The sequence below is a fragment of the Crassostrea angulata genome, chromosome 7 (genome assembly GCF_025612915.1).
Source record: "Crassostrea angulata isolate pt1a10 chromosome 7, ASM2561291v2, whole genome shotgun sequence".
Lineage (NCBI taxonomy): Eukaryota > Metazoa > Mollusca > Bivalvia > Ostreida > Ostreidae > Magallana > Magallana angulata.
Genome location: NC_069117.1, coordinates 15,756,908 through 15,768,784, shown reverse-complemented (window position 1 = coordinate 15,768,784; position 11,877 = coordinate 15,756,908). Strand labels below are relative to the sequence as shown.

Below are 11,877 nucleotides of genomic sequence, written 5' to 3'. Positions count from 1 at the left end.
TTTTACAGAGCACCTTACTTCCGGTCGGAGACTGTTGCTTAGCGCACGTAAACAAAAAGGAGAACAGGTGCTTGTCCATCTTTGTTTACAATTATCTTTCACTGAAGTGACATACTATGGCAAGTATATAGACAGAACTCTTGAAATATGCCAACGGGTCATGTACTTCCCGGGTATGGGCAGCCCGTGACTTATCTCAGAAGAGCCAAGTCAGCCTATCCATTAGACAAGTCTAAGATTAAAGAATACGCAGCGCAAAATGTCCCCGCCCCCGAGAGAAACGAACTACTTCGCATAAAAAGTCAGGCCAGGGACCAATGGTTGGGCTTAGATAGAGCAGCAACTACTTACGATTTCCAGTTTAAGTACAGAAATCTAGATCAACCAACTCAGTCGAGACCTACCTCTCCAACCAGAAAAAACAAACCCCATCCACCGCTGTAAGTGTGTGTGTATTTTCTCAGCAGATAAAACACAGATGTAATCGAACAGTGAAAAATCATGTATGCATGAACAGGTCAACTGTATATGGAAGTACAAATTTATTATATATATATATATATATATATATATATATATATATATATATATATATATATATATATATATATATATATATATATATATATATATATATATATATATATATATATATACACACACGGTATATATATATATACATACACACTGTCAAACATTTACTTGTTCATTCATTAAGTGTTTCATTGTTGTCTTTGCAGAGTCTTCCTAACTAATCGCCTTCATTATGTGCCTGGATATCACAATGCTGATACAACTATCAACAGACCAGTCTACCAAGGTAAACAACACTTACTTATTAGGTAAATCCATCCATATAGCTGCATGTATATGCAACATCAATTAAAACTTCTTAAATAATGATTCAGATATCCACTGGGTCTGCATACAACATGTAGTACATTATGTGGAATTACATGCATCATAAGGATAAGATATAATCAGCATATGGTCTTTTACAATGCATCAAAGTTGTCACACTTTGTAGTCAAATTTATTATGTTTGTATGTGTATCCATCGCATGGTTGAAAATATATTCCTCAGACAGATATGCATGATGCATATGCATATTACATGTGTTTAAGATGACTTATTTTTGATAAATTGTATGTGTATCCATTGCATGGTTGGAAATGTATACCTCAGACAGATATGCATGATGCTGTTCTTGCAATTATGCATATTACATGTGTTTAAGATGAATTGTTTTTTCACTAAGTTGATGCTAGTGTTCCATATGAAGAGCAAGCACAGAGATGGGCATTGAGGGATAAATATATTGGGAAACCCAGTGCAAAAGCCATCAACCAATATACTGATAAATATGTAAGTCCAATGCCAACTGATAAAACAATTTTTTGCATATGAGTGAACATGATGATTCATTTGTAGAAAGATAAAAAAGATTTCATGTACATGTATTTCTATGAGTAGAACATTGAAATATGATAGAAAATAGTAAAATCAAGTTCAACTTAAGTTTTAGTTTGTACAAATAAGTAGGTAATTGTTATTCCTGAAAATAGAATACATGTATAATCATGATGAAATTTAAAAAAAAAACAAATGTTTTGGAAGCAGGTATTTCTCATAAAAATGATTTAAATTATTTTGTGGAAAACATATGGTCAACACATTTTTAAAATTAAAATGTTTAAAATGATTTACACAATATATGTGAATGTGGGAGCAGAGCAAACAATTATTTCTAATGCAAAATAGGAAGAGAAAATTCTTCTTTGATTTTGCAAATTTGGGAAAAATGATTGATTTAATTGCTATCATGATAGATAAGTAAGTATTGAGCAATATTTAATCATATCTAAATTACTGGGTAGAAATATTTTGTAGTGTAAATTTTTAAGATGTCTGTATGATTGGATTATGTTTATAAAATGGGGGCAGTATTGGACCTTTTTAAATACGTGTATTAATGTATGCCCTTTATGTATTTACATGTATTTACCAGTTATTTAAAAAAAAACACAACTAATTTAAGCACAAAATTCTTGTTCAATATTGTTGTTTCTTTTCACCCAAGTTATTTTAAATTAAAGTTTTGGATCCAAAACATTGATTATAATTTGATTAATTTTCTCCAGGTATTCTATTGTGGTAAGTCTTTCCGATATTGTCAATGTGTGTATTAATCAGTAGACCTGATAAGAGCTGGTGTATCGACCTCATACTTTCTTCAGGTCACCCGAACATACTGACCTCATTAAAGGGTTATAATTGTATATAACATTTCACCTTATAGGGATATCGAGAGTATTTTGACCCCGTAGAAGCACAAGCTGCAGAGGCATGGACCAAACTAGCAGACGACAAAGGTTCAAGTCATTTTTTATGATGTCCACTTTTTCAAATGATCAATATATTCGATGTGAAAATAGCTAGTATTTATTTATCCTTCCAAAAAATTTGTTCCAGATCTCTACCAACTGCCAAACGTCTTCGATGAACAGAAAGGGAAACACATCACTGAACCCAACGTTGAGGTAAGTTCTGATTTAGAAAAACCATCCACCCACCCCTGGCAATGATATAGCGGTTACAGAGCACATATATTAATTAATACAGTTTACCAAAATTAGAGACACTGTCCAGATTTTGAACTTTTGTGTATTTCATTTTAGCATGGGATACCCTTGCAAGAACCACAGAGGCCCAAAACAGCAATGGCTTCAACTTACCGATGGATGAAATACGCAGGGGCTTCTGGTATGCAAAACACCACAACTCATTTTTTTTTTCGAGCGAATTAATTTAAATTTAATATATTCACATTTGCAAATATGCTTCATTTTATGAACCTATAGAATAGCGAAAAAGTTTAATTCTGTGTGAACTTTTTCGTGACTTGCTAATTAATGATAACCACACGCATATCGCTTGCCGGTTGCAATAATGTAAACTTAAAACCACAATTATATCAATGATTATGAACAATTTGCCACTCTCAAATATAAATATAAGTAAAAAACAATGTTAAAAAGTTTACCGGGATATGAACTTGGTTGGTACGTGATCAAATCTTCTGAGAAGCCATTCAGGCTCCAAAGGATTTGATCACGTGACCAACCAAGTTCATATCCCATTAAAATATTTAAATTGCTGTATATTTCTATAAACACCTGTAAACACAATTTAATTACATTTTATACAAGCGATTTGTCATTTCCTAACGTTAACGTCATAATATATATTGTGTTGCGAAGTTATATACATGTATAAAATATTCACATCAACTGAGGTTTTTTATTTCGGTATTTCTCGATAAATTACCTTACACCTATTGACAACCGAACACCAATCTAACCAATTCCAATAAATTTGCCAACGTCAAACTCAGTGCCTTCAAACAGATAACCAATGCTTACTTGATTTATTCACAAAATTTATTCAAAGGATAAAATTCTTTAGGAGGTTAATGAGGGTATTACAAATGTAGCGAGCATTGCAGATTGAAAACATTTTTTCTCTGCAATCAACGCTACCTTCAAAATCAGTTTGAAAACACAAAAGAAGGAAGTTTACTGAAGATTCTTGGCGTAGGTCGACGTGCGGGCTTAAATGTATAGAATAAGACACCATGCATTGAACAATTTTTTTTATTGACAAAGGGTCCTCAAGAAGCAACAGGAAGATCGTACAAACATTCATAAAGCACAATGAACACATACAGAATTTTACATTATTTATGATAGGTATTTGAATAAAAGAACTAGTTTAGCACAGTATGAACTGAACACGTCTGTTTGAAGACATGTTTAAGGTGGTGTTTGAAAATTTGATATATCAATGTAACCAAACGTTTTGAAAACGTTTAAATTGTACAGTACGTTGTATATGGCCATGTTCTAATTGCAGTTTTTATAATTTCAAGAAAGACAAACAAAATAAAATTAGTTATAAGATAAAAGCCCTTGCCGGTTTCGACCAAATGGCAAGTAGATCATGAGCAGTAAAAGAAAAAAAAACATGTAAATAATAAATAAACAAAACAAAAAACTGTAGTTCTAGTTTAGTTTATTCGGAAGAAAGTAAATGTATGTTACAATACACAATACAAATATTCCATACATTCTTTTAAAAATCTAAGCATCACGAGAAATTTATTTTAAACTGGTTAGATCGGGATTCAGCTGTGTTACTAACTATTTGATTATTATTTGGTTTATGTAAGAACTATTTTAAGAAGAGCTTGGACTTTGGGTAGTTGTGTCAAACAGCAATGTGACGTAGGCCTGTCATTTTCATTGCTGGCCACTCAGCCTATCTCTTTGAAATCACCAAGATTTGTCTGGCTTTTGAGCCAAGACTACGCATACCGTGCATATTTCGCTTAATACCGCGTCATTTTTAACTTGTTTTGACGCAAGAAATAGACAGCTACGTCCAACCGAAAGTCCAAGGTCTTGTTATAATGGTTCTAATAAATAAAGCAGAAAATGCTCGGGTGCATGTAATGTATAATTAACTGTATTCTTGTGGCTCGTACTAATACACATTAAAATGAGATTTCATTGCTGTAGAGTTACGTATAATGTTTACTTTCGATATAAACAAGTTCTGTTTTTCTAATTACAGAAAACATGGAACTACACCGAGCACTGGAAGCCATTAGAAACAGAGGGCAAATGCCAAACATGATGCGCTATTCCAGAAACGGCATTGGATCCACGGAAATGCGACGTCGTGACGACATCGAGGCCGTGCAAAGAACGCGGTACGTTGCCAAGCCGTCACGTGGAGACTTCCTAATGCATCCCGATTGGCCGTCCAGTATACCCCACCATCGAGTGGACTAATGGATCAGCTAATGGTGGTGCGAGATTGAAATAATGCCAAGTGTTTCATCTGAAAGTCTAAAAAAAAAAATTATGCATTTGTATTTTCGATAATTTTACTCCCAAAAATTTTTAACCATTGACAAAAGTTTGCTTTTGAGTAAAATTGGTTGATAGATGAAGAGTTCTATACATTGCCAAACGTTAGCATCGATTTTCGGTTGTTTTGTTTAGTTTTACTTGGAAACGCAGAATATATTTATGTTCTGAAGTTTGCTAAGAGCAATGATCTTACTATTTTTCACCTGGTTGGAGTATTTTGATGTCTTGTAAGTCAAGACCGTCTATAGGTTCTTGCACGCGTTTGTTTGGGTAATTAGAAAAATATAGTGTAAAGAATATAGTTATCCAATAGATTGTTTTTGCTAGGATTTGGATTTTCCCAACTCCCATTTAAAAAACAACTAGAGCAAATCAACAAAACCCATCCTAAAAATTGAAAACACCTATTACGCTTGATTACCATTTATGAAAAATAAGTACAAGTATACAGTGGCCGACATCAGATCTGTAACTGAGACCAACTTCATTCTGATTACGTACAGGTTACTTAACACATACCGTGACAAGCACGAAATGTGGCGTTGGTTTTCATGGAGACCGTTATACACTATTCATCGCCCGGCATTGTTTACTAGTATCTTCCGTTATATGTCAATTTTATGACAAGACCGTTTTTTAAAAAGAGCCTTATTTTCTTTAGCTGCTTTATTTAATTATACAAGTGCCTTATATATTAGGTCGTGGGGAGACTTAGCCATAATACATGTTGTTTTAGAGTCTTGTTTTTTTTAATATTTGAGTGGCCCCTTTGGGGTTTTTTTTTCAGTATTACTGCATTGACGTGAGGGGAAACTTTAACCCTTATTCCATCATAATGTAAATAAATGTTACTTATTTGTTGTTTTTTTTTTTCTTTTGGTTATCTGCTAAAACTGCTAGACATATAGCGTACTTGTCATTTGTCGAGAAAATCGATATGATGTAATGAAGAACTTCAAGTTCTAAGTGTTAATGGTATTGATGACATTAATAAAAATATTATTTAATCATGTTTGTTTTTACTGTAATATAAAACCTATATATACATTATATAAGATTGTTATACTTTCATGTTAAATACTGAAATCTGATTGGTTAAGACGCAGTTCATAATCCGTTCTATTACCCTCAGCTTTAGCAACGTACTTAGCAACGGGTAACATTACAAATTGTTACATGCGCGAAAATTATGCGCGTACGGTTCGCTGTAGAATTCACGTTATTCCTATATAAAAGCAGTAAAGTTTCTTTAAAATTAAGACATTCAGAATAAGAAAATAAATAGTGCCTGTTTGGGAGGATAACAGTTGAAATTGACACCCCTCGAAAACCATTGTCAACCTCCGCTTTGCGTCGGTTGACAATGGTTTTCTCAGGGTGTCAATTTCAACTGTTACCCTCCCAAACAGGCACTATTTATATATTGTGTGCATATGGTTCATTTGTTCGTTATTTGAGCTGATTTTTTAAACAAACGTTCAACAATACCAATTTTTAAGCCCCAAAATATTTAGAGTGACCCCCTTTGCCCGTGACGTAATATTATGATCCTACAATAGCATCCATGTTTGCACAAACGACTGACGAGGAAGGTAAAATAATTTAGAATTAAGCTATGAATTTAATTGTTATATATTATCTTTTGTTTGTTTTATATCAAACTGTAGGTCCTCGACAAAACAAAACACTTATTAGGTTTGTTACTGACTGTTTACAGAAATTAGTGGTGTCGATAAAGTCCATAGAAGGCTCAACTCCGCCTCGCCTTCTATGGACTTTACCGACCCCACCAATTTCTGTAAACAGTCAGTAACAAACCTAATAAGTATTGTAATATTCAAATGTCACTCTAAAGTTTGAACATACTTTACAAATGTTACCTTTAATTATTGTTATTGAAACAAAAAAGCAGCCATTGTGTAATATGGTAACAATATGATCAACAATTTTTTTACATCACATCGAGACTAGATATATTTTAAGATGCATTTAAAACCCTCTTTTTTACAAACACCTATCTAAAAGACTGACTGAAAACATTCACATCCGATACCAAGTATTTGATTTCCGTATCTATACCTCTATACCATTCATCTATTGCAGTTGACTGCTAGAAAGAATAATCTTACCGTTACCAGGCTACTATCAGGTCCGTAGGGCATCTGTCATTTTAACGATAGAACATTCTATCTAGTTGACTGCATGCGCGGATCTAGATTGGATGAGGGAGTTCCGCACCTCCTCCCTGAAAATTCAAATTTATTAAAATGGTAAAATCCCCGAAAATAAGCCGTAACCCCCCCCCCCCCCCCCCCCTTCGGAAAATAAAATTATCCCTCGTCGCCCCCTCCACGGAAAGTATTTCTGGACAAAAATGACATTAAAAAAACTTTAAGCTGGATAAATGGAACGTTCTTAATCTTATCGAATTCGTTTTTGGTGAAAGATGCGAATCAACTACGCATGTAAATGGAAAACATAACACGTGTAAAGGTGTCGAAAGCCACTACCATTGCAGGAGATCCGATCATTACACAGGACCTGCTCACGCAAGCTTTGCATTTTTCATATCTCGCATGAATCACCAAAGAAAGCATTTTTTTGTTTACCTAACATCAACATTTTTAGATACAAATACGCGTGTACAGAAATTTATGTTTAAGAAAGTGCCTTCGGTAGAGGAATATTCTATTCCAAGTCATTCAATATCTCAACGACGTCAACCCGAATCTCCCGTGGAGCTACAGTTCTGCAGCTTAATTTTTTATACTGTGTCCGAATTTTTAAAAACTGAAATCAAAAAGCATCTTGCCCGATAGAAGAGCGGGCATGAATGAAAACTAAACTGAATTATTGGTTATACACGTGTGTGGCCTAAATTCCTTTATGTTGCAGCTGAAAGGAAAAATTACAACTTGCAAAAAGATGGGGGGGGGGGGGGGTAAGTAGCACATTTGCCCATTTCAGTCGTATGTCAAGTTTTGTTTCAACTAGATCTATTTATTTGAAAATGTTATCTACAATACAGGTTTATAAATGCATATTTTCTAACGATATTCAGTTTTAGATATTCAAACAAACGATAAGAAAAATATTATTGTCTTAAATAGTGTTGGTGTCGAACCCACAACCTAAAAAGGCTATGTACGTACTACATGTACATGTATAACCACCGAGCCATTTCATTCAAAACAAATGTGTGTTGTTAAATATGTATGTGACTTTGGCCACGAATTTACGGACTTGTATCATTTTTCTAAAACGTCAAATTGTTGGGATACGAAATTATATTTTTAATGTACATGAATAGTGGGTCATCTCAAATGCTTTTGTTGATTAAAATCGGGTTGTTTTCCGTTATACCTAATTTTGACTATGACTAAAGCAAAGAACCACTCCATAAATAAAAGTGAGTGTTCTAACAGGAGGCCCATGGGCCACATCGCTCTCCTGAGAACAATAGACATGATAAATTAGATACAGCGAAGTACGTTGAAGCGTTTAATAGGGGTTTACTCCAGAAAAGTTTCTACGTAATGTTTTAACTTACCTCTGTCCAATCAGATCGTAACTGGGCGGAGATAAGACATTGCCGCTCGTGACTTGAATGAGAGAGAGAGAAGAGAGAGAGAGCGAGAAAGTGAATTGAGTGGTGCCGATGAAAGAATAATCATTAGTTATAAACTTACAAACAAATTAGATAAGGTCTGTACATAAAAAATTACATGTACATGTATATCCTATATTGGTATAACTTTAAAGCGTTTTAAAGAACGATTGTGAATATTTCTTTGGCTGCGCGCCGTCGACAACATGTACATGGATAAAATGACGTAGCTAACCAACTAAATTTCCTAGCATGGAGTCCGAGAATACGGACATTAAATATTTTGAAATGCGAATGAATGATCACTTATGAACATGATGAATTTAGATGTAGTGTAAAGGAAAGGCAACGCAGGTGGATGCTTAGTGGAAAAGTAAAACAATGGCGGACAAATTCGTCCTAAGGTAGAGAATGTTTCACACTGAGTAACCATGAAGAAAGTTTTTATACAAAGTAAATTTACAACCTATGTTTAATTCCAGAAAGATTCGGCAAACTTTGATTTGAATATTAACGGTAACACTTGTAATAAAAACAGTTTCTTATATATTCGTACAGTCTTCGATGTTCGACATTACTTCATCCTATTGCTGATCTATATATAGACATCGTTGTTCCCTGGTTAAAGAATTTAAAAACACTTCAAATTTTCATAAATTTATAAGATATCCTAGACCGTGATTTGTCACTTTTTAGGATAACTTTTGTTGATAGATAGTTCGCTCATCTGCGTCCGCTATTACTCCATTAACCAGTTAACACTCTCTCTCTTTTTCTCTCAAATTAAGTCACGAGCGTTATTGTCTCAACTCCGCCTTCTACGATCTGATTGGACAAAGGTCAGTCAAAACATTACGTAACAACTTTTCTGGAGTAAATTAAACGCTTCAATGTAGTTTGCTGTAAATTACACACAAGTTTCAGCTTTCCTGGCTTATTGGTTTATGATGAACAGATTTTTAAAGATTTACTCTTATATTCCTATGTAAAAAATCAGCCCCCGTTGTTGCCCCACCCTACCCCTTGGGGCATGATTTTCACAATTTTAAATCTACACTATCTGAGAATTCTTCATCAAGTTTCAGTTTTCATGGCTGGTTAGATTTTAGGAAGAAGATCTTTAAAGCTTTGAATCTGCAATACCTTAGGATGCTTCCTAACAAGTTTCAGCTTTCCTGGCTGATTTCATTCTGAGAAAAAGATTTGTTTTCCTATACTTCGACCCCCCCCTCCCATTGTGGATCCCCCTACCCCCGGGGTCATGGTTTTCACAACTTTAAATCTACACTACTTGAGGATGCTTCCAATCAAGCTTCAAATTATTTGGCCAAATGATTCTTGGAAAGAAGATTTGTTAAAGTTGTTTTTTTTTTTTCAAATTCAATAATTCCTGATTAACTATACAGAAAAGGGTGTGGGGTCCTTAATTTTCACCACTTTGAATCCCCTTTGCCTAAGGGTGCTTAAGGGTGTTTTGTGCAAAGTTTGGTTGAATTTTGCCCAGTGGTTTTGTAGAAGATGCTGAAAAGTTAACAAACAGACGGACAGACGACAGACAAAATGTGATAAGAAAAGCCCACTTTAGCTTTCAGCTCAGGTGAGCTAAAATTGAAACTATTTGGAGATTTTGGTACGCAAAGGCCAGTTTAAATCAACATTTTCAAAGTGTGGAACATTTTTATGGGTTGAAAACCGATGTTATGTTAAATATACAATGTTTTAGATATTAAAAAAATTAGTTTTGTGGATATTATAATAAATTCGCAGTCTTCGGCTTTCGGCCGTTTGTTCTGTTTTATTGCTGCATCTAGAAAAATATCATTTTTCAACATATATTTGTATAAAATGTCAACCCGCAATTGTATACACAAAAATGTACACAATCATGAGGATTTTTCAAAACGGAAAAGGGGGGTGCGACGGATATCTTTTAGAAATGTTGTTTGTAATGTCAAACTTCGCTCGTATTTTTTTTACCCAAATAAGTTTCTATATATGTAATATTATTTGACGGGTAAGAGAGGGCTTTAGCACCCCCCCCCCCTTTGATGCAACGTTCCGGTATTTTGCATAAAGACATAAAGTTTGTCAACACAACCTGTTCTTGGTTCACAAATTAATAGTTACATGTATGTATGTATGTATGTATGTATGTATGTATGTATGTATGTATGTATGTATGCATGTATGTATGTATGTATGTATGTATGTATGTGTGTATGTATGTATGTATGTATGTATGTATGTATGTATGTATGTATGTATGTATGTATGTATGTATGTATGTATGTATGTATGTATGTATGTGTGTATGTATGTATGTATGTGTGTATAAAGGGTCACTATCAATCTGTCGGTGGTAATGAAAATGTATCCGTCCTGGAAAATTCTTTTTATCAAAATTCAAGAAATGAATTGTCTCATTTCATTTTTTCAACATTTGTCAAATTTAAATTTCTATGTTGAATAAATAAAATGACCCAATTCGTGTCTTCTATTCCCTTTATCAATTCTCGGTGAAAGTATTCATTCTTTACATACATGTAGTCATTCATTATTAAATTAATAATGGAATGAACTAATAATTAATTTCAAGTATATTTTGATACAAAGTACCACTGACTTTGATCCGCCACAGCATTTTCACCATGCACCTATAACTAATTTTTCTTTATACCTCTCTGATTCAAACAGTTTGTCATCTCCAAAAACTAATTTAGATTTATATAACTTGTTTATATAAACTGTTTCACACATGTAACACCAACCGCCGGGCTCCATAAATAAAGAATATGGCTGCGAAGAAGAGCGTATAGCCTTTGTGGGGTTACTTTGATGACGAAAACACGTGAAAGAAACACGGGGACTCATTTTATGTAAGCGACGGAATTTCCTAATTGTTTTCCGCCTTCTGATCAAAACAGTAACGTTAGTTCGATAAAAAAAATGGGAAAATCTTGTCTGAATTTTAAAGTAAAATATACAGAATGATTTATAAGTAAATATGATTATATATGTGCATGTCCAGTAATGTTTGTGATAAATCGCTGGGAATTTGATCGATAAGATTACACTTTTGTAAACATGACATGTCTGCTCAACCATGTAAATACAATGGTGCACATGATATGATAATACAGCATGTAACGTTTTCCGGGTTCGAAGATTCGGTTGCTCTGCCTGAGCAATTATAATACAAATCAAATTTCTCAATCAAAGCTTTAAATCAGTAATATATACAATTCACTTTCTACTAGAGCGCACGCGCTTCCTCAACAGAACTTATTCTGTTATCAGCCGACACAACACATACAATAAAACCTCGAAAGCCTTAT

At 33.9% G+C, this 11,877-nt stretch overlaps 1 protein-coding gene across 1 annotated transcript; it reads left to right on the top strand.

The window, feature by feature from the left end:
* Nucleotides 1–8: 8 nt before the first annotated feature.
* On the top strand, nt 9–5,942 carry LOC128192768 (uncharacterized). The gene is made up of 7 exons (XM_052865727.1): nt 9–440; nt 741–820; nt 1,260–1,366; nt 2,301–2,373; nt 2,474–2,541; nt 2,680–2,764; nt 4,634–5,942. The coding sequence occupies exons 1-7, from the start codon at nt 148–150 to the stop codon at nt 4,852–4,854; spliced, it is 927 nt and encodes a 308-aa protein (XP_052721687.1). The 5' UTR covers nt 9–147; the 3' UTR covers nt 4,855–5,942.
* Nucleotides 5,943–11,877: the final 5,935 nt, after the last annotated feature.

Excerpts from the sequence above, each read along its gene's own strand:
- LOC128192768 (XM_052865727.1), top strand. The coding sequence starts at position 148 with ATGCCAACGGGTCATGTACTTCCCGGGTATGGGCAGCCCGTGACTTAT. Across the intron at positions 821-1,259 it reads CAACAGACCAGTCTACCAAG|TTGATGCTAGTGTTCCATAT; the intron begins GTAAACAACACT and ends TTTTTCACTAAG. Across the intron at positions 2,374-2,473 it reads CAAACTAGCAGACGACAAAG|ATCTCTACCAACTGCCAAAC; the intron begins GTTCAAGTCATT and ends AATTTGTTCCAG.